Source organism: Podarcis vaucheri, assembly GCF_965113315.1.
Source record: "Podarcis vaucheri genome assembly, chromosome: 13".
In the NCBI taxonomy this organism is placed as follows: domain Eukaryota; kingdom Metazoa; phylum Chordata; class Lepidosauria; order Squamata; family Lacertidae; genus Podarcis; species Podarcis vaucheri.
The window spans coordinates 12,040,109-12,063,107 of NC_138751.1; the positions used below are offsets into that span (position 1 = coordinate 12,040,109).

At 39.9% G+C, this 22,999-nt stretch overlaps 1 protein-coding gene across 1 annotated transcript; it reads right to left on the minus strand.

Annotated features, from left to right (window-relative positions):
- Positions 1-2,406: 2,406 nt before the first annotated feature.
- Positions 2,407-21,581, minus strand: LOC309517424 (vomeronasal type-2 receptor 26-like; the record flags this gene model as incomplete). The annotated part of the gene is made up of 9 exons (XM_082196661.1): positions 2,407-4,039; positions 5,360-5,486; positions 6,422-6,649; positions 8,457-8,729; positions 9,235-9,423; positions 15,641-15,868; positions 16,752-17,630; positions 19,543-19,834; positions 21,406-21,581. The coding sequence occupies 9 exons, from the start codon at positions 21,579-21,581 to the stop codon at positions 3,138-3,140; spliced, it is 3,294 nt and encodes a 1,097-aa protein (XP_082052787.1). The 3' UTR covers positions 2,407-3,137.
- Positions 21,582-22,999: the final 1,418 nt, after the last annotated feature.

Consider the following 22,999-nt stretch of genomic DNA (forward strand, 5'->3'; position numbering starts at 1 on the left):
ATTGATGAAAAAAATAAAACTATTTCCTTCAATTATTGTAGAGACTAATTGTTCCATGACAGAAATGGCTCTTTCCCCCTAAATTCAACCTGATTGTTGCAAAGCCTGAATTGAAGAACAAATTGTACCTTTCAGCATCTGTAGCTTCATTTATGTTATTTTTTATTCTACATAGGCTTATGAAAGAAATGTGAGGTGGGACCCTGTGAAGGAATGAATTCAGATTTTGCATCAGGAGGTTTGCTACTGTGGATTCATAACAGTGACCAAAAACATTGCAGAAATCATTCTCGACCATGAAGTTATCAAAATTACTATATAGTGGTACCTCGGGTTAAGAACTTAATTCATTCTGGGGGTCCGTTCTTAACCTGAAACTGTTCTTAACCTGAGGTACCACTTTAGCTAATGGGGTCTCCCACTGCTGCCGCAAAGTTTCTGTTCTCATCCTGAAGCAAAGTTCTTAACCCGAGGTACTATTTCTTAGGTTAGCAGAGTCTGTAATCTGAAGCATCTGTAACCTGAAGTGTCTGTAACTCAAGGTACTATTGTAATATGCCTAGAGCTCTAGTAGTCTGTTCTGTGTAGGACCACCTACTCCAACACTTGGTACCTTTAGATGCCACCAAGAGCTGTACCTTCCACCTTAAGAATTATACTACATATGATTTTATTTTGCTCTTATGTCACAAGGATTATTTTGAATGACACTAAATGGTCTATATTGGAAAGCTGCCATTTGTTTTTCTATTAACAATGGCATCTAGCTGATTTGTGACTGTTTCAATTAGTCCATTTTTAATTAGAGAGCAAGTGCAATGTATCAGTTAGCATGGAAAGCTGGGACTGGACAAATCTGGAATAGACTTTTCAGGTTGCTGGGAGACTCAAATTATAGTAAAGATGGAAGGAGCATGGGAGAACGATACAACCCAAACTCAGCTACTTTGAAGGTGGGTGGTATAACAATATAGAAATTAAATATTGTCTAAAATGAAGGGGTGGGGTCAAGTGACTGCTGAAGAATCCAGCGAGTCCCCCTCTCTCGCTGTGACAAGCTCCCTTTCCCCTGCTTTTCAAGAATGCACAGAGTAATGAGGAGATCAAAGCAGAGGCTAGAAGTATGCTGACACAGATGTGTGGGAAACAGCCAGGCGAGGAGACAACTTAGAAAATGTGGAAGACAGGGACCATCAGTCCTGGCAACTGCTCCATAGGGGCAAGACCTGCTGCGAAGCGTTGCTAAGTTGTTTACTTGAATAAAAAGTTAACTTCACTGACAACTGACTCTCCTTCTTCCTGCTTACCTGCATCTGACTCCAGCCCTGACAATAATTTATGTAATCAGATCATAATATTGTAGTTTGAGCTCAAGATCCAAATTTGTCCATTCTTATGAAGTACAAATCTAATTCCACTGAGAACCAGTGTGGTATAGTGGTAAGAGTATCAGATTGGACCTAAGAGACCAGGGCTTGAATCCCAACTAGACCATGAAGCTCACTGGATGACCTTTGGCTAGTCACTGCCTCTCAGTCTAACCTAACTCATGGGGTTGTTGTAGGGATTAATGGCAAAGAAGAGAACCATGTACACAACCTTGAGCCCCTGGGGGGGGGAAATGAGATACAAAATGTTGTGGCATAAGATAATGAGACAATATTTTCAAACACATGCTCTTTATTTCTGAAATGGACCTATGTGGAGATATATCTGTTCCAATATCTATAGAATAGTTAGCATGCAGAAAACATGTAGGTCACTTCCTCTCCTCAAATTAACTAGAAAATTACAATAATAATGATATTATAATAATTTATTATTTATACCCCGCCCATCTGGTTGGGTTTCCCCAGCTACTCTGGGTGGCTTCCAACAAAATATGAAAATACAGTAGTCCATCAAACATTAAAAGCTTCCCTAAACAAAAGATGCAAGTAGCTTTTGACAAGTTGCTAAAACAGATTTGCTACGTGAGATTAGCTTATCTGGCAGCTACTTGGCCTGACATGGCAGTCTGGAGTTACATATGTTAGAACATTTTTACACAACCTTTTTTCTTGTGGTTAGATAATGTCAATCGGGGGGAGGGGGGAGATCAAGCAAGCCCATGCAGAAAGCAGGGCTACCAGGTACACTTCCTCTGAGCCTTGTAGGGTTACGCCAACTGGGGGATCCCATCAGCGGCCTGCAAAATTCTTCAAATGGCCACTTGGAAATTTGAATCTGTCAGAAAAAGTCATAATTCATCACACAACTCAAAGAATTGCTTCAAAAAATTTCCTCTTAACAGCCAACACATTTCTGTATGCAAATATATTGAGTTCTCATTTCTTCACATAATTTTGTTAAAATTAAGAATCTTGACAACTTCATCAAGTACCTTTTGAAAAATGACTCTGGCATCTTCTTTGTAGCCAAAGCTTCTCATTGAATGAAACATTGGGTGCATTTCTTTAAAGGTGCTACAATCTCCACACAAGCAACAAGTTCAATGATTTCCCCTGACATAGCAGGAGCACCATTTTCCATATCTCTTTCTTTACATGCACAGCATACAAAGACTAGCATGAGAGCTTTGTTTGTAATAATAGTGGTTTCATAAATTTGCAATGAAAAGATGTTGCAAGTCTGGACCCTTAAAATGAGTCTGTTTTATAACACCAAACATATTGAACCTGTGACTTCCTGCATACAAGGCCGATTCTCAGGCCCTGATCAGTCTTTCATGTTTTTTCCTTATCCCGTGGACAAACTGTGATGATTTCCCCCTGCCTTTTTATTCACGTTATTTTAGGATTTAGATTGGGGAGGGGAGTTAGCCACCTTCCTTCCTTCCTTCCTTCCAAGGCATGTTGGTATTTCTTCTTGGCCAGCTGTGGATGCTGTGATCCTGACAACTTGTTGATGGAGATGCATGATAAAGAATACCACATGAAAATTTCTAAGAAGGATGTGGAGGTATTTAAATATTTATTTGATCTAGCATCATTTATTGTGTAAGTGTACTGATTGTTGTTTCTACTTTGTTTTTAAATGGCATTCTTACATTTTGGATGGTGGCCACACCATTCTAATTAGAACAAACTGGAACACACAATAGGCATGAGAAATGTCCGCCAGACTTGCAGCTGTTTTTAGTAATGTTTCATCTTCAGCTGCTCTTTTTTGTTGAGTTCAGGCCTGAGGACAATGATATAACATTTCGGGGAGAAGATACAAACCAGAATCCCAGCACTAGAGGCCAAGATGGAGAAGATCTCCACAGCCACCATGTATTTCCCTTTGCTGCTTAAGTAGGTTGGAACAAAAGAAAGCCACACACTGCAAAACACCAACATGCTGAAAGTGATAAATTTGGCTTCATTAAAAGTGTCTGGCAGCTTCCGAGCAAAGAAAGCCACAATGAAGCTGACAAGAGCCAGCAATCCCATGTAACCAAGAACATAGTAGAACATGTTGGCTGAGCCTTCATTGCATTCCACTATGATTTCTTCAGTCAGAGAGTGCATGTCCAGATCTGGGAAAGGAGGGTCAGTACCCAGCCATAGTATACAAATAATTGCCTGGATAATTGAGCAGCCTAGAATAAGAGCGGTTGAAAACCTTTTCCCAACCCACTTCCTTATCTTGGATCCTGGTTTGGTGGCCATGAAAGCGAGAACCACAGTGAGGGTTTTTGCCAAGACAGAAGAAACAGCTACGGAGAAGATGATACCAAAAGCAGTTTGTCGTAAATGGCAGGTTAGCAACTGGGGACGCCCAATGAAGAGCAAGGAGGAGAGGAAGCAGAGCAAGAGGGAGATGAGCAGGGTGTAGGTGACATTCCAGTTGTTCGCTTTGACGATGGGTGTGTCCTGATACTTGATGAAGATTCCAAACACCAAAGCAGTAGTTCCAGAAAGAGCCAGAGCCAAAAGTGCCAAGCTGATGCCTAAAGGTTCTTCATAAGAAAGAAAGTTTTCAACTTTTGGAAGGCACTGATTTCGCTCCTTGTTAGGATACTGATCTTCTTGGCAGTGGAAGCAATCATTCATATCTTGAATCGGGGGTATAAATAAGAGTAGCACATTATTCCAGATATGTAGAACTCTGGGTCTGGCTAAAATAAAGTTATTTACTGTGCATGATCATGGTGTTTCAATTTTTTAATACACTTTTTTACTCCATATATTTTCCTATAGTACATAGTATAGATCACACAGGATTATTGTACAGTATAGGAAAGATATTTCCTTCCAAGATTAAGTGTTTACATGTTCAACCATTACATTATAAATATACACACTGTCTCAAGGATAAGCCCCAGAGTTTGCAGTGGGGTTTATTTCTAATTATGTATGCATAGGATTGCAGTTTTGGTCTAAAGGGAAAGTAATTTCTATGCTCATGTGTAAACACTGCCAAGGAATCTGGATGGAGAAGTATTTCTTATCAAAAGCAATGTTTCACAGCTTACTAGCTGAAAGGAAACTGATACATTAACAGCAATAGTGGAATCATTTCCACTATTTCCCTAAATAAAGCTTAGCACCAAGGAAGGACTAAAGTACCAATGCTGTTGATATAATCTACTCAACATACCCATACCATCAAGGAGCTGCACGGTGCTTTCAAATTGACTGAGCTGGTGCTCTGATGAGGAACTAAGCTGGATACAATGAAGTATAAGATCTTCATTTGTAAAAAATGATGGTGCCGTAGTTCAACTCACATTTCTTGTCTGGGACAGCTCAGTTTCAGGCAATGGTGACTGAATGAACCATGAAAAAATGTGCAAGGACTGTATCTTCCTTGAATGAAAGACTATATTTGAATGCATATATTGAGTGCGACAATTAGATGAGCTTGCCCAGTGTTTCCATTCTGATTAAGAGTAGCTTTCCAAGATCTCAGAAAGGTGTATGTCCTGCCACCTGAGATCAGTTTAAATGTGGTTGGCAGGAAATGATCTTGGGATACTCTGCATCTATGTCCAGAAGCTAATGGGTGGATTGTGGTGGGCTTTGTTATTATCTTTTCAATCATAGGCACCGACTCTAGGAAGCCAAGGCTCTGTTGGACACCTCAATCTTTTTTTGAGGGAGCCAGACCACTCCCTATAGTTGAGGCCAAACACTGAGCTGGGCGTGCAGTGACATCAGGACATCACACAGTTTCAGGACGTCTTGCTGGGCCTCCTCAGTGTTACTCAGAATATGGTGCCTCTTTTTTAAACTATGAAATACTTGTTTCTCATACACACACAAAATTATTTGGGATCCTGTACTATCCCCCTCACTCTTGATATAACAAATTCCATCGCAGCATTAAGAACATGTTTTCAATAGCAATTATAGAATAGTGTGTTGTCTCCTACCTGTCTGGTTTGTAATCTTCCCTTCTGGACATGGAGCACAATCATAGCAACAAAATGGTTCCCCCTCTTTCCTTTGTCTGCTGTAACCTGGGCGGCAGTGGTCATTACACAGGGCAAGGGGTACAACCTGTTTTTAAAATAGATGGTAGAAACTGTGTTCTATTGTATTCTCATTTTGTTCTTTGACTTTGGATCAACAGGGTGTTCTATTGAAATGAGATTTTTTTGTCTATGGGATTGATATGACTGTAATACATTCTCAGTGCTGTTTTGATTGAGTTAAATTGTTTGTCCATCCTTATTAGTGGGAATGACCTGATTTGCTTGAATTCCATGGCTGTGGAAGATAAATGTCAATGATCATGGTTCTTTCTGGTTAATATCTTAGGCATATCAAGGCTAGTAAATCTGATAGGGAGGTGTTTAATTGTGAACAAATAATGGGAAATAGAAATTATACAAAATAAGAGTCGAAATGATTTGTGTGACTAATGTTGATTTCAGAGTGTAGTTGTCATTGTGGTGTTAGTATGTTACAGATATGTTGAGCAGTAGCTGCATGTTTAAAGATTTCATGGGGGGAGAGAGAATTTAGGGTTTTTTTATATATCGTACATGGGATGCAGAGGTAAATTCATTTTTGTTGATCAGGGAAACAGCAAACTCAATAGTGATTCTAGACAGTGAAAAAAAAGATTCCTTTGTGTGAAAGGGCAGGATATATATTTAATAACTAAATGAATAAATGAATAAATAAATGATGTATAGTTAACTGTCAACTGAGAGAAATATCAGTTAAGAAAGTCAGCTGATAACTGCCTTCCATTAGCCAACTGCCATTAGTTCTTGGTTCTATGATGGAGTCTTGGAATTTTAGTCAGCTAATCAGGACAGAGCTGCAGAGTAGTAATACTGGGTACCAGAATCAGCACAGTGGCATGTTCACAAACCATTCCTAAGCATAACAAGCCTCAATGAAGCAAACAATAATTTATGCAGCATAGTTTAATGAATTATCAAAATATCTAACTATGGACCTTAGAAGATGCAGTTGGATCCTACCTGGTTAAAACTCTGGTGCCATCTAATGATCTTCTCATTGATGGAGAAATCTCTGCCCAGTGGAGCTTGGGGATCCATTTTCCCGACTTTCACTCTTAAGAAGGACTTATTGCGGAAAGTCAACCAGTTGATAATATCAAATCCACCTTCTAGCTCACGTTTCTCATTAAAAAAGACAGTGTCCCCAACACTGTTGTTAAACAAGATATTCCTCAGGAAAGGTTGAAGCTACAGAGGAAGAAAGAGAATGGTAGATTGGGTAAAAATAGAGAACACACCACAAAGCTTCTGTTTTCTCATACTGCAATAAAATCAGACTATTTCTTGAAACCCCTGGTTTTCTTTCCTTTGAAGGAAAAAGCACATCCAGTAATGTCCAGTAATGACAGCTTCCTGAATCCATACTAGCTATTACCACCATCCCATTCTGTTATCTTCCTTGAATTCTGGGGAAGAAATTGGACAGCAGAAACACCTTCACATTTTTAAAGTTGTTTTTTTTTTGGTAACAGCTTTGCAACAAACTTTAAAAAAGTAAGAAACAGTAAGAAGCATTTGCAGCTTACATGCAGGCGAACATATACAGTGGTACCTCTGGTTGTGAATGGGATCCATTCCGGAGGCCCGTTTGCAACATGAATAGAATGCAACCTGCAGTAGCACGTCTGCACACATGCGGGTTGCAATTTGCTGCTTCTGAGCATGCTCGTGATGTCATTTTGCATGTCTGTGCATGTGCGAGCGGCGAAACCCAGAAGTAACCCTTTCTGGTACTTCCGGGTTGCTGCGGGATGCAACCTGAAAAAACGTATCATGAAGCAAACGTAACATGAGGCATGACTGTATGCACACACCTCAAATTATCTCATGTTTGCAGGTATGCAAGACAAAGAAATGGCTGCAAATTCTACAACCACTTAGAACCCATATAGAAGACGTATATAAGGGTGCATATTGCTGAAGGATAATTTAATAATGTTATCTGGCATGTGTGTGTGTGTGTGTGTGTGTGTGTGTGTACACATAATACAGAGAATCATACAAACTGCTGCTAGAATATTCATCTGTTCTAGCTTGAAGAAAATGAGAACACCATCCCTGGAAAAATGGATTATCAAGAATTCAGACATTGTATATATGGTTATGTCTTTAAAATCTGAAACATGCATTGACAGCATCTGGAAGATCATGTTTGTCAAATATTATTTCATATGTGAAGAGATGCAATTTTTATGAGCAATATATTTTTGCAGCTTATTATAACAGAACTTTGTACTAAGAGCCAATAATAATAAATGCATATAACGTGCAAGTCATTTCAGATACAAAGAGCTTAACGAAAAAGCAACAGCCCCTATGGATGTGGAAGTATGTGTCCGCACTCTCAATGCTGTCATCATACACATAGGCTTTTCATTTATATATATATATATAAAGAATTGCTTTCCATGTTAGACATTACCTGAAAATATTGTGGCTCATGAATTCCCACATAGTGCCCAAGCACCATCCCTCCATTTTTGGCTTTGGATACAAACAGGGCATGCAAAGCATGTGCCACAGCATAGACGGCATTGTAGATGCTGTAGCTTTGGCTGGTCATTTGCATTTCAAAAAGAGCCCCAGGAAGGCTCTCCAGCTTCTCTTCACCAGTGCAGGATTCCTCCTGTGTCTCCACATCTAGAAATTGGCAATCAAATGCCTGTTGCCAGAAGAAGCTGATAAAGCCATCAGCCTCAGAATGGGGATTCAGGTTCAGGAGGAAACGGTGGAACCCCTTAATCTCACTGGAATGAATGGCCAAAGATAAGGCACCATGGAAGTTTTGTATATCTAGATCTCTTTGAAATGTTTCTGATGAGAAATCAAAAAGGGCAGTGAGAACCCAGACCTTGTTTATTGGCCCCACATCAGAAATTGTAGCCGCTATCAGCAACCACTGCAAACACTTCATGGTGGAAGTGTCTGCATTTACAACAAACACATTGACATTGGTTTTGCTCAGGGAAATGGCCATAACCTGATATTTCTGTACCATCTCAAACACATTGAAAAATTTACTGGCATTTGGCATTCTTTCGATGATGGCTGCACAGATTTCATTCAGGAAAAGCAGGGGTGCCAATGTCTTCACAAACATTTCTCCTTTGTTGTCAGCTGTGACAAAGATCCCAACCCATACCCATTGGAAATACAGAAGAAGTCGGACAATCCCATTGTATTGATCTGCTTCATTGGGCGTCATCTGGTATAAGGAAGAAAGATGCTTTTTTTCACCCACTGCTTCAGAAAATAAAGAATAGGTGACCTAAACAGGAAGAATGTAAAAATAATAATAATCACATTGTAGGATATTTATTTGTGCTTAAATATTCAAACACATACTTAATTTCAGCAGGATACACTAGAGAAACAGATGAAAAGGGCGGGGAGAGATCATTTAAGAACTTTATAAATTAAAGAACTAGTGCTAAAGGAAGTTTGAGAAACACTGTCCTGCAGCTTAAGGGACTCCTTCCTTCATACTAACCCCACTTAGTTTTCTGCTAAGAAAATGAATATTTAGGTTTTCTATAGTTAAGGCAGCACTACTGAGATCAGAGTAATGAAAAAGACTTGTATTGCAGATGAATATTCAATGAGCTGAGGCTCAGGACCTGTAGGCTCAACCTAATGGTAATCCTGCTCCTAAGAAGCTCTGTTGAACCTGCCAAAATTCCTTCCTTCGCCCCCACCTGAAGACTGGGAATATACCATGAGAATACCTGATATGCTGCAGTTATGAATTCTCATTCCATTCACAATCTTCTTACCTGTGGAATCTTGTAGAGTGTTAAGATGGTTGCCATGTAGAGAGATGTTTCAGACTCGAGGCCCCCAATGACAGCTATCAGGTTCTTCTGAATGCCACACTTGTAGTTGGGGACAGTTTTCTTATGGCGAGAGATGAGGTTCAATGTATTCTGATAAGTCATCTTTGCACTAAAGTAGCTGTCATATATCTGGAACCCCAAGGTGATGTTGGATAAAATCTTGGGGTTTTCATTTATCTCATTCACAGCAAACACCAAGGTTAAGACATGCTGATAGTTCTTTGGCACTGTGCTAAAGCAATAGAGATTATGTATATGATCAACTTTCTGTCTTCTGCTTGGACTATTTTTTTCAGACTAATTTGCACTAATTTGGAGGTGAGGAGAGAGCCATTCAACACAAAGGGAGGAAACATAGACAAGACTAATCCTGAGGATTAGTCAATGGATTCCCCACTTCTTGTCTTTTGTTGTTACAGAAGCTTATACATGAGAATTTGTCAAAATTTCAGTGTAAATTTATCCTTATATACTTGTGTTTGTATGAATTTTGCATAATAGACACAGTTTTACAGCACTCTTTGTTGTTTTTAATAAAAGATGAATTCATATTGACCCTGCAACATATCATTTACATTTTTGCACACGTTATTTGGCTGGAGACGTGCATTGCAAAATTCAGAAAAGTGTGAATCATTTTTAGCAAGTGTGTATAAGATAGGTCATAACTCCTCCCCCATCCTTGTTTACAGTCAGCTCAGAAAATTGCCCTGCCTGTTATTGACTGTTAGTCTCCCTGCCTTCAGTCCTACCAATCTCTCTGGGCACCTACCACCACTGAATCGATTGCTTTTTCAACACAATGTTGCTTTCTGCTGTCTAGTTTTTTTTCTTAACATGAGACTTTTTTACCCAGAGGAAGAAAAATATCCTTACGCATATTCATCAGGATGTTTTTCCTTTGGCATCTCCTTGAAGTGTAGTTCAGTGAAGGAGGGTGAGAACAGCTGTGAAGTGATACCACCAATGATGAAGTGCCCAGGCTGATAATATTGGTGTTGCACATGGATGGGATTAGTCACACAGTGCAAAGCAGGATGTACCAAAAACAGAGGAAGCACTATGAGTAGCACCAACAAGAGCAACACTAACATCCTGAGCTGAAAATTCATTCCTCTTAACAATTAAGCCCCTGTTTCAGCTTAAACTCATTAGCATCCTCCACTGTCAGCCTACAGTAAAATTTGGCAGCTCTTGGCTGTGGGTATAAACAGCAGATTAGCTCTTGTTGGCACTGGGTGGTCTTTATGTAAATTCTGAAGTTTCACCCTGGCATATGCTTGTGGACATCAAAGTGCCATGTGGATATTGCCAAAGGAAGGCTGAATCACAGTGGTTTCAGATAACTACATGCTTCACAGTAATTATCATAGTCCATAGTCTCTGGAGCATTGAAAACTATTTGGCATCATGTGCAGCATAAACACCTAGCAAATTATGTTTTCCCTGGCTTTTCAGTAGAGTGTGAGACTCGTAATTTCAGCATCATGGGTTTGAAACCCATGTTGGGCAAAATATGTTTCTGTATAGAAAGGCCACAGTACAAGTCACAATAGTGATGAAACCCACATAGTCCAAGATATAATGGAACAGAGTGAATGTCCCTTTATTATAATGAAGTACAATTTCTGGAGTCAGTGAGTGCATGTTGAAATCTGGGAACAGCTAAGAAATTGCCTGCCAGAGAACATAGATCCATTTTAAAATCTTGTAGCAGGAAAGAACAGTGGAATAGATAAATCTTCCCCTTTCCATTTCTTCATCAATTAGATGAAAAGAGGGATGCAGAGAAGAAGATGCCAAAATCAGTTTGACACCCTTAAAGGACTTAAGAAACCATAACTACAATAAGAAAAATGTTATATTTACTCAATTATAACAACATAGGGGATCTGCAACCAAACCAAATTCACATAATTAGTCAAATCAAAAAATAGTCTGGGCAGAGAAATTCTCTAAGTCAGGAGGGATCAATGACATACTAACTGGGCTTTTTGTGATTATTCTGATGGGAGTGAGGACAAGACATAAATGGAATAAACATTACTATTATTTGTGCTAACTTGGATGTGCTACAAGGCAAAGAACCAATATGTTAGTATGGGCACAATCTAGCTCAGATGACAATGTTCCCTGACCTTTCGGCAAAATTAACCAAACCCAAGGCAAGACCCAGTAGAGGCAGTGGCCATGCCTTTCATAGCCTACCTGCCACAAAGGAAAGCCAAGAACCCATGCTGGAGAACAGCTATAGCTCAGTGGAAGAGAAGGTCCAAGGTTCCATCCCCATCAATTTCATACGGTTGGGTAAGAGGGATGTCTGAAACCAAAGCTGTTCCCAGTCAGTGTAGACCAGGCATAGGCAAACTCATCTATTTCATGGGAGAACTAATACGCAAAATCGTTTTAGCACAGTATTTAGTCACTCTAGATCTGAGTGTTACTGCTGGATGACTGAGAATAAAAACCAACCAATCAAGGTAATCATTAGCTAAGACCTTAGCTCAAAGAAGAGATACGGGTGGCGCTGTGGGTAAAACCTCAGCGCCTAGGACTTGCCGATCGTATGGTCGGCGGTTCGAATCCCCGTGGCAGGGTGTGCTCCCGTCGTTCGGTCCCAGCGCCTGCCAACCTAGCAGTTCGAAAGCACCCTCGGGTGCAAGTAGATAAATAGGGACCGCTTACTAGCGGGAAGGTAAACGGCGTTCTGTGTGCTGCGCTGGCTCGCCAGATGCAGCTTGTCACGCTGGCCACGTGACCCAGAAGTGTCTGCGGACAGCGCTGGCTCCCGGCCTATAGAGTGAGATGAGCGCACAACCCTAGAGTCTGGCAAGACTGGCCCGTACGGGCAGGGGTACCTTTACCTTTACCTTTAGCTCAAAGAGAAAAAGAGCAATAAAGAGAACTTATCATCTGAAATCTTAGTCCATAAAGGCACAAAGATGATGATGATGATGATGATGATAACAACAACAACAACAACAACAACAACAACAACATAAACTTAATCAGTCGTGTAGCGTTTGAATTGATTTATATTGGGTTTGTACTCCAGTGCTACTGCTTGAGTCTACTTTGTCACTAGGTGGCTGCAGTAGCTTCCAGTACCAATTTCCAGGAATGGGAAACCTTGACAAGTCCGCATTTGGTGGCATGGTTTAAGAACATATGGAATTTGGCTATTGCTGAAAAAATTACATATAAATTGTATGCATCCAGGGGGAATGGAGGATCAAGATCATTTCTGATGGGATTTTATTTCCTATGCTTTGGACTTTGCTCAATAGTCACCATCCATGCCAGGTTCAGTAATATGGATGTATTGATTTATATTGGTGTGTTTCTTTTCTTATTATTTATTTTTTGTTTCCTGTCTTATGGTTTGATGCAATGCTCTCAGCAGAAAAACATAAAAAAGTAAATGTTCCACAGTGCCAAAGTATAACAAAAAAATAATAATCTGAAATACATGACAGGGTCCCAAGTCACTTAGACCTTTTTCCATAGAAGAATGTAGAATAATAACACAATAAATGAAGCCACAGATATTGATTTTATTAGGTGTTTTGTTGTTCAACTCAGACTTTGCAACAATCATGTTGGATTTAGGGGGAAAGAGCCATTTCTGTCATAAAGTACCGTAATTAGAAACTTAGCATTAGTCTCTACTATAATTTAATTAATTAATTTTTCATAAATGAAAACAGAATCTGTTCTGCTGTTTATATTTTTTTCCGTATTAGATTTTCTCTGTTATTTAACTCAGGTCTCACCAGAATGATGTAGCATTTTGGGGAAAAGATGCAACCCAATAATCCAGCACTGGAAGCCAAGATGGAGAAGATCTCCACAGCTACCATGTACTTTCCTCGTGTGCTCAGATAAGTAGGAACAAAGGAGATCCAAACACTACAAAATAATAGCATGCTGAAGGTGATGAACTTGGCTTCATTAAAAGTGTCAGGTAATTTCCGGGCTAGGAAGGCCACAATGAAGCTGACAATGGCCAGGAAGCCCATGTAGCCCAAAACACAATAGAACAGGAGGACGGATCCTTCATTACATAACAATATGATTTCTTCAGGTGATGAGTGCATATCCAAATCTGGGAATGGGGGAGAGGTTGCCAGCCACAGAGCACAGATCGCTACTTGAACAACAGAGCAAGAGAGGACAGTGGAATAAGCCAGTCTTTTCCCCAACCAGTTCCTCATCCTGGATCCTGGTTTAGTAGCCATGAATGCCAAAACTACAGAGATGGTTTTGGCCAAGATGCTAGACAGGGACACAGAGAAGATGATACCAAAAGCAGTTTGTCGGAGAAGGCAGGTTGCCTCAGTAGGCTTTCCAAGGAACAGCAAGGAGCAGAGGAAACACAGGAGGAGGGAAATGAGGAGAATATAGGTGAGGCTTCTGTTGTTGGCTTTGACTATGGTAGTGTCCCAGTGCTTAATAAAGATGACCAGCACCAGAACTGTGACCAGAGACAACAAGAGTGCAGAGATAGTTGAAATAATGGCTAAAGTTTCATCAAAAGCAAGGAAGTTTGGAATCTTAGGGATGCATTGATTCTGCCCTCTGTTTGGGTAATGATCCTCTTGGCAACTGAGACAAGTTTCTTGTTCTGAAAATATAAATTAATTATGATCAGCTAAGAACAATCAAGACTGTTCTCAGGATTCAGAACTGTCTTATCAGGAAATGATCTATCCTCATTTATTTTAAGCAAGGAAAGTTTTAAAATGTTTTTGGCCAAGAGCCTTAAAATATCTGCCAAGCATTGTATCTGGATATTTCTATATTAATGATATTTTCTTTTGGTGTGCTTTTTGGACCACTTCCACCTAATATAAATTATATATATATATATATATATATATATATATATATATATATATATATACACACAGTGGTACCTCGGGTTACATACATTTCAGGTTACATACGCTTCAGCTTACACACTCCGCTAACCCAGAAATAGTGCTTCAGGTTAAGAACTTTGCTTCAGGATGAGAACAGAAATCGGACTCCGGTGGTGTGGCAGCAGCAGGAGGCCCCATTAACTAAAGTGGTGCTTCAGGTTAAGAACAGTTTCAGGTTAAGAATGGACCTCCGGAACGAATTAAGTACTTAGTCCAAGGTACCACTGTATATATATTCATTCTTTACCGCCCATCATATCATTCAATGTTCACAAGGTGGTTTATAATTTAAAAATAATAACTAGTCCTAAGAACTGAAATGTGGGTACTTCAAAAGTTTGGGAGAAATACTGGTTACCATACTTTTACGTGTATAACACGCCCCCATGTATGACACGCCCCCTATTTCTGGGGACTCAAATTTAAGAAAATGGTGGGGAGATTCCCCAAAGTTGTTGAGCTTTTTGGGTGGAGGATTGCATAGGGTTGTTGAGCTTCTTTTTGTCCCCTGCCCCAATCAACCAATCAACAACAGCCCATGCTGCAGCCACCAATAACAATCACCAACTTGCGGCAGCAACCAATCCCACATCCCCACAATACACTACCCATGTATAAGGCGACCCCTAATTTTGAACATAATTTTTGAATATATACAGAAAAGTGCGGTAATTTGTTGTCAGTCTTCTCTATCTCCCAAAACAACCTCCTTCTTAAGGAAGATAACTCTACTGTTTCCTCCCAATGTAGAACTTTTATTTTGTTCCAGACCCTCTCATCCCATGTTACATTTTCCGTTCATGGAAATACAGCTCTACATTCATTCCACTAATCTGATGTATGAAAATTATTTTGCTTTACCAAAATACATGCTTAATAAAGGATATCAGTATTGCTGTAACCTCACATTACCACAGCTGCTTGTGTTTTGTGGAACACTGATGGACAGATTGAGAGGAAGGAACAGCCAAGGGATGGATGAATGATATTATTCTGTATCTGAGGTGGGGAGGGGAGGTTAAGCAAATCTTTTTAATAAATGGTATATGTACTAAACACATATCCTACCCATCTCATTTGAGATCATTCCTTCTGCACATCGAACACAATCATAGCAGCAAAATTTCTTTCCTTCCTTCTTTTTCTTTCCGTAACCAGGATGGCAGATGTCATTACATAAGGAAAGGGGTGGCACCTATCCAAAGATACAGGAACAGTTTAGCCTTTTTAGAATGCTTGCAGAATTTATCTAATATCAGATGATCTGCTAATAAAAAAAGGAAGTCAAATGGAATGGAATATAAGATCCTCACATTCACTTGTGGCACATAAAGTGGAAGCAAATGCTAAAATAGAAATGGTCTCCTGGCTTATTAGACGACCATCTCCTTTTCTCAGAAAGGCAGTTCTTTGCCGTTCCCTACCTGAGTCAGTCCCCTGTGCCATTTGATTCCCTCTTCATTAAAGATGATCTCTTTGTTAGGAGGAGCCCGAGGTTCCAGTCTTCCCACGTTGATTTTGACATAGGAGTTATTTGGGAAAGTGACCAGGTTTGTAATATCAAATCCACCTACTAATTCTCCATGTTCGTTAAATGTAATTTCATCTCCAGCACTGTTGTTGAAGGAGATCCTCTGAAGAACAGAGTGCAGCTAGGTGGAGAGATAGACAGAACCAAAGTGCTGTTAAGGTACTGAAGCAGGGGTCAGCAAGGTTTATCTTGCCTGGGCCGGGTCGGTCCTGTGGAGATTCCTCCATGGATCGGATTGCAAGTGTGCGTGCCTGCGATTTCCAGCACTGCGGAAGTGTGTCTCCACGCTGCGCTGTGCCAGTTTAGCGCAGCAAGCGAGCAGGCAACTCAGTTTGGGGACCCATGGGCCTCAGGTTGCTGACCCCTGTACAGTGGTACCTCAGGTTAGATACGCTTCAGGTTACAGATGCTTCAGGTTACAGACTCCGCTAACCCAGAAATAGTGCCTCGGGTTAAGAACTTTGCTTCAGGATGAGAACAAAAATCGTGCTCCAGCGGCACTACGGCAGCAGGAGGCCCCATTAGCTAAAGTGGTGCTTCAGGTTAAGAACAATTTCAGGTTAAGAACAGACCTCCAGAACGAATTAAGTACTTAACCCGAGGTACCACTGTATTTCCCCTGCATTTATTCATATAATTTCTTTCACAAATTCAGGTTATTATTTTTCTAGGAGACCAAGTATTTATGAATTCAAGACTTTTACCATTACTAATAGAAAGCATGCTATTTTAGTTACTAGTTATAGGGAAAGTGTGGGAAATCATTAAGAAAAGTGTGCCATGAGTGGACTCGTTATTGTTTAATGCGGCTTTCTATAGAAAGCTTAAATAAATGTTAGTTGGCTTTAAAACAACAACATTCATTCATGGTGCTAATGCTGAGATAACACTAAGCATGAATCCATGGAGGGGAAATTGTTCATTGGCCTTTGGCTACTGCATGACACACCACTGTACTATAGTCAGGTATTGGCAATAGAGTTTGGCCAGTGAAGAAACATTACCTGCCAGGGCTCTACATTCAAAGGAGACAATCTGTCCGTGGCCTCCATTGTTCTGTGGTTGGATATAGCTGATTTCAAGATATGTAAGGCATGTGCCACAACATACACAGCATTATAGACACTGTAGCTGTGGCCAGTCATGCTCATTTCAAACAGAGGCGCAGGGAGGCTTTCCAGCCTCTCCTCTCCAGTACATCTGTTAGAGATGAATGTGGAGTTTGAAAATGAACAACTGAATGCTTGTTTCCAAAAAGTTCTGATAAAACCATCTTCCTCTGACCAAGAAGGGTAGATATTCCTTACAAATTCTTGGAACTCTTGTAGCTGCCTTGAATGAATTGAGACGGAGATAGCACCTTCAAAAATCTGAATATCAATTTCAATTAACTTTTGAAAGTGATGTACTGTGAAGTCTATTTGTGCTGTGGTAATCCACACTTTTGTTTCCGAGAACAGCTTTTTATACTGAAGAAATAGTCCTTTCATTACTCTGGTTATCCCTATAATGTTAGCCAGCCACATGACTGATGCAGTTTCTCCGTATATAACAACAGCACTGATATTCCCTACACTGAGAATTGGCAAAATACTGTGTGTGTCCTTGATAAGTTCATCCAACTTGTCGATACGCAGACGTTCTGGAGCTCTTTCTGTGAATGCTGAACAAATGCCATTCCTTGAGAGTATTGGCTCCATGATATGCAAAAAATTTTCCCCATCCTCATCATCTTTGGCAATGAGCCCAATCCATTTCCAGCTGAAATGGAGAAGTAACTGGACAATTCCCTGGTACTGAAGGCCTTCATTGGGAACCAAACGGTAAAAGGAAGGAACATTGATTGGATCATTCACTGCTGGTTGAAATGAGCCATATGAAAACTGCAAGAAGAGGGGAATTTCAAGAAATTGAAATTGGGAACAGGAGAAACATATTGCCCCCTCGCTCAATCTAGTCTCATTTATTTACTTCTTTTGATTTCTTACTTTAAACCTTGTGATCAATGACCGCAATATATACTAAAACATTTTTAAAATGAATAAAGCACAAGTCATTCAACACTGTTTTGATAAACAGACAGGTGTGAGAGAAACATGTAGTCATTAGCTAATACAAACCAAGTCTACCTCTACATATATTTGTTTGCTTAAACACGTTATTTTAAAAATCTGTAATCTAAAAATACAACCTAAAACTAATAAACCAGTATAAAAATATTAAAAACATATAGATTCAGGTGATTCATACACATAAAACAGTTTCCAATCCTATATGCCTCTTATTTTCCTCTTTTTAATTGCGGAGAGGGGGGATACTTCAAAGGTTTTCAGTAACAGTAAGATAAAATGTGTGTGTCTCACCTGCTTGGAATCCTAGGAAGAAGAAAACAAATTAATGTTTTCCGGTATGACTGTAACATAGCATGCAACAAAACATGTAACATATCTTTCGAGCCACAAAGCAGGCAAAATTTTCAAGTTGGATAGGTTATTGTAACTCCCCTCTGACATGGCAGCTGAACGGACATGTTCAATGAGCCAGAATGAATAAAACCTAAAACTCCTGAGTGTCTAGGACTCTAGAATAATTAGTTTCTGTGTTCCCAGTTGGAAACTGAATAGGTAGAGAAACCTATTTCTCCACCTGAGGCAAAATGGGATCTGTGGTCTCTTGCCCCTTGCCACCCCACCCCGCTACTTCTGCCACCACCACAACCCCCACCACTTCTGCTGAAGCACCCTGGCTCACACAGCAATGACACACAATGGAACAACCCCCTTTCTCTAGGTAGAGGGGGATGTTCTGGCAGTGGTGGAAGCAATGGGGTGGGCAAAGCACAGATTCTTCTGCTTCCGCCACCTAAGGTGGGTGCTACACCCCCACTTCATGGACTCTGGGCAGAGAACAATAGTTTGGCACTAATGTCATTAGACATTGACAATCTATGAAAGGGCTTTCTATGCTCAGTAAAATGGACTCTGTAAACTGAAGAGTAAACAGGAAGCAGAGCACTGAGCACTAGCACTTATGCATTTAAAAATAAAAAAATTCCTTCCAGTAGCACCTTAAAGACCAACTAAGTTAGTTCTTGGTATGAGCTTTCGTGTGCATGCACACTTCTTCAGATACACATCTGTGTGTATCTGAAGAAGTGTGCATGCACACGAAAGCTCATACCAAGAACTAACTTAGTTGGTCTTTAAGGTGCTACTGGAAGGAATTTTTTTATTTTGACTATGGCAGACCAACACGGCTACCTATCTGTAACTGCATTTAAAAATAGTTCAGCAGCCTGGATCAACATGCTGGCAGCAGATTCACCACCCTTGATATTTGTCAGATAGTCTTTTCATTCTTGTCACCTAAAGATAGAAAGTTTAGTAAAGAAATGCTGGAGTGTTTCGTTTGTTTTTTCAATTATTGGACAGATATCAGCCTTGTATTTCTACATGAATCTACACATTTCATTATGTAGCAACTAGAGTCCTGGTGGTCAGTGAAGAATTTTTATCCACCTAGCTAATATCACACACACACACACACACACGCAATCTCTCTCTCTCTCTCTCTCTCTCTCTCTCTCTCTCTCTCTCTCTCTCTCCAAGCTAACATATATTACAGTCCAGTCTCTGGGCAAAATAACACATTAGCCATATGCAATAAAAATACATATACCAACATTAAACAACAGTCAACTTCAACCAGCTGTAGCCAGCAATATGTATTAAGCTGGATATTAGTAGCCAGCAAAGACTTCAGTAAGCACGTAGTTCTGATGTAGGCCTCTCATACCTGTGGAATCTTGAAAAGACCTAAGATGTCTGCCATGCGTGAGGAGGTAACAGAGGCAAGCCCCCCAATGATTCCTATTACATTTTGATGGATGCCACATTTGTAATTGGGGACAAACTGATGTGATTTGAAAAGCAGGTCCAGGGTGGTTCGGTAGGTCATTCTTGAGTCAGAGTAGCTGTCATAGATGTGGAACCCAAGAGTAACATTGGGCAAGATCTTGGGATTGTTGTTGATCTTGTCAACAGCAAAGACCAAGGCCAGGATGTGCTGGTAGAACTTGGTCAAAACACTGCAAAGAAAGTCACATGCTATTTCTTGTGAGTATTAAACAATGCACAAAGTCATTTTAACACATTATTTGTCCACTCTACATCTTGAAGCTTCAGCTTCCTGACATGAAGAGAAAACACAGCTTGCATAACTAAGTTATACTGGTAAGAAAGTAAAATGTATTGTGGCTACCTTTTCCTGTATTCCTTTAGATTCGCACATCATAACTATAGGAATATTTGTATTTGTCTTGAAATCAAATTATAATCTTCATTTCTCCAAACACATAGATTCTGAAGACATCTCCATATTTTGGCAAAGGCATTTCCCTAAATTTCACTTTCATATTCTTCAGAATTTCTATCCATTGTGCTCCTTATCACTATAAAGTATGAAGTCAAAACATCTGCTAATATTTGTAGAGCCGTTGCAAGAACTTAGAAAGACAACAGGTGTTTGATGGTTTGGTACTCTAGTTCCTGGCTCACCTTAGCGGACTGTTTCATACCACAAAGGGTCTAAATGTCTAATGCCTTTTAGGATACTTTAATGAGTCTGTTTCTATTATATAATACATCCCTTTGCCAGTTTCCATATGTTGTTGCATATATCAGAAAAAATATAGAATGAAATTAAGAAAATATGTGCATTTATTCACAGCATTGTGCTGCTTATTGTTGGAAATATATTTATGAGTGAAGGTGTGGAAAATGCAAAACAATTGATTTTTAATGGGTTGCTGCTGTGCCTGCCAGTTTACTTTTAGAATTGACTCTTTCAAGAAAGGAATGATTGAAACTCTTTTCCCCACCTTGAATACTGTTCCCTCCTATAATGATTAAATCACCTCCCTAGTTTTACTATCTTGAATTATTTGAATGCTTAACAGACACAGTAATTATCTTCTGAAATCATCATTTGCTGGAAATAATATTAACAGAATAAAATAAAATGGTAGTTTTGGAAGGCAAATAGATATAAATGTGATACCAACCGCTATAAACACCAGTATCCATCAATGTTAGTGCAGAAATCTCAGAGAGGACATTCTACGATATAGTCCATCTCTCTTTTTTAAAAATTGAAAATACTCTTTGCTTATAAATAACTAAAAGTACATATGTCATCATTCTACTATCAGGGTTAAGCAGACTAATTAAGAGAGGTAAGTATATTCATTCCCACAGCAATTCAAAACAACTATTACAGAAAAGAAACAACGAAGAATCAGGCAGTCCTAAGCTCCTTTCTAAAGAGGCAGTTTTGTCTGGCAGCTAAGCTCTGTGGTGTTAGGACCTTGTGGGTCTCAATACAGCAGGCAGCGTTGGTGCCAGTATTGAAAAGTTTCATCTAAAAATATTACACTAAAAGTCACTATGTTGTGAGGAGCACAAAACTCTAAGCAACTCTGGAAGAGTCTGGCTGGGGAAGGGAAACGGAAAAGGGGGGGAAGAGGTGTGGAAGAATGTCTAAACCACAAGAAGATAACGAAACAAAGAATATTATTATCAGCATACGAAAAGCACATGAGTTAGGTGCAGTCAAATATATATATAAACAACTACATTAAATTAAAGGTCATTCCCTTACAGTGGGATTTCAATCAAGACCTGAGAAGGGTGTTGTTTGAAGAGGACTGGGCGGGAAATATAATGGATATGAGACACCATCCCACCAATGAAGAGATCACCTGGCTCATACCACTCATGTGGAATATGTACAGGATCTTTTCTGGTGCATTTCAGCTCATGCACTTTGCAAACCATGTTTGAAAGCAGCAGGAGATGCAGAAAAAACATCCCAGCAACAAATTTCCCTCTGCATATAGACTCTCCTACCTCCTTTCTACAGCATCATTGCTAACATCAGCCACATTTGAATTAGATGACTTGAAGTGGCAGCTGGTTTTAACAAATCACCTCTTTAAAGAGACAGTCATCCACTTCATTCCTAACCTCAACTGTGTTATATAGGAATGCTTTGAATGCTAGAGAAGAAACACCAGCTTGGAGCTTACTCTATATGAATAAAGAAGAGAAGCTGACAGCACCCTGCCTCTCTTTTAGCCCTAATATTAGATGTCTATGGAATACTGCATAACTTCCCCCACCACTACCAACTTCAGGTCAGCCACTGGAGTTTGAGCAGGTGAATTGATTATAGTCATTTTGATAATTACAGGGAGATAATACTACTTCTGCAATGTTTTTGAAATCTGTGCCACATTCTGAGTTGCAGAAACAAACATATTTATCAGATCGAAAAGTCATGAATTTCTGTTGATTCAATCCACTGCTTCATAATGTCCAAGAAAGAATACTATTGAAATTCAAACTGACTCACGGGGATGAAATGAATGTGAAGGAAGAGTGTGTTTAGAATATTGCCAAGTCACCCCGATCTCCATGAGTTGTGCAAGATTCCAGAGGCTGCATGCACACTTTACTCAGGGCCTATGTTTCTTTTTAGACAATGAAGCACAGCGGAGACTGTGTTGTTTTTATTATACATGGTCTATTTGCACACATATGCAACTTGAGCCTAGGTAGGGGGAATCCCAGCATTAAATGCCAAGAAGGTTGCTTGCTTCTCCCACAGGCACAGCAGGCTTGAGTTTAGAAACAGAAAAATCATCCATGCTCTCTATTTCTTGGTTATGTTTTGTCATGGTCAGTCCACATGGTACTACTGGTCCCACTTCTCCTTCTTTACTCCAAACTGAAGTCCTACATCCTTTTTGTCTCTGCTCACTAAGACACACTGAATGAGAAAGTGATTCACTTCCTAAATACCTCCAGTGGTTCCAGGAAAGCACAACCAGAGAGTTTGTCAGCATTTATTTGAATGGTCCTATGTTATCCCATCCCACAGGGGCATGGGTGGTGCTGTGATCTAAACCACTGAGCCTCTTGGGCTTGCTGATCGATCATAAGGCCAGCAGTTCAAATCTGCATGGTGGGGTGAGCTCCTGTTTCTTTGTGCCAGCTCCTGCAAACCTAGCAGTTGAAAAGCATAGCAGATTGAGTAAATAAATAGGCACCACTGCAGTGGGAAAATAAATGGCCTTTCCATGCACTCTGGCCCTAATCATGGTGTCCTGTGCACTAGAAGCAGTTTAGTCATGCTGGCCACATGACCTGGAAAGCTATCTGCGGAAAGAAGCCAGCACCATCAACCTGAAAGC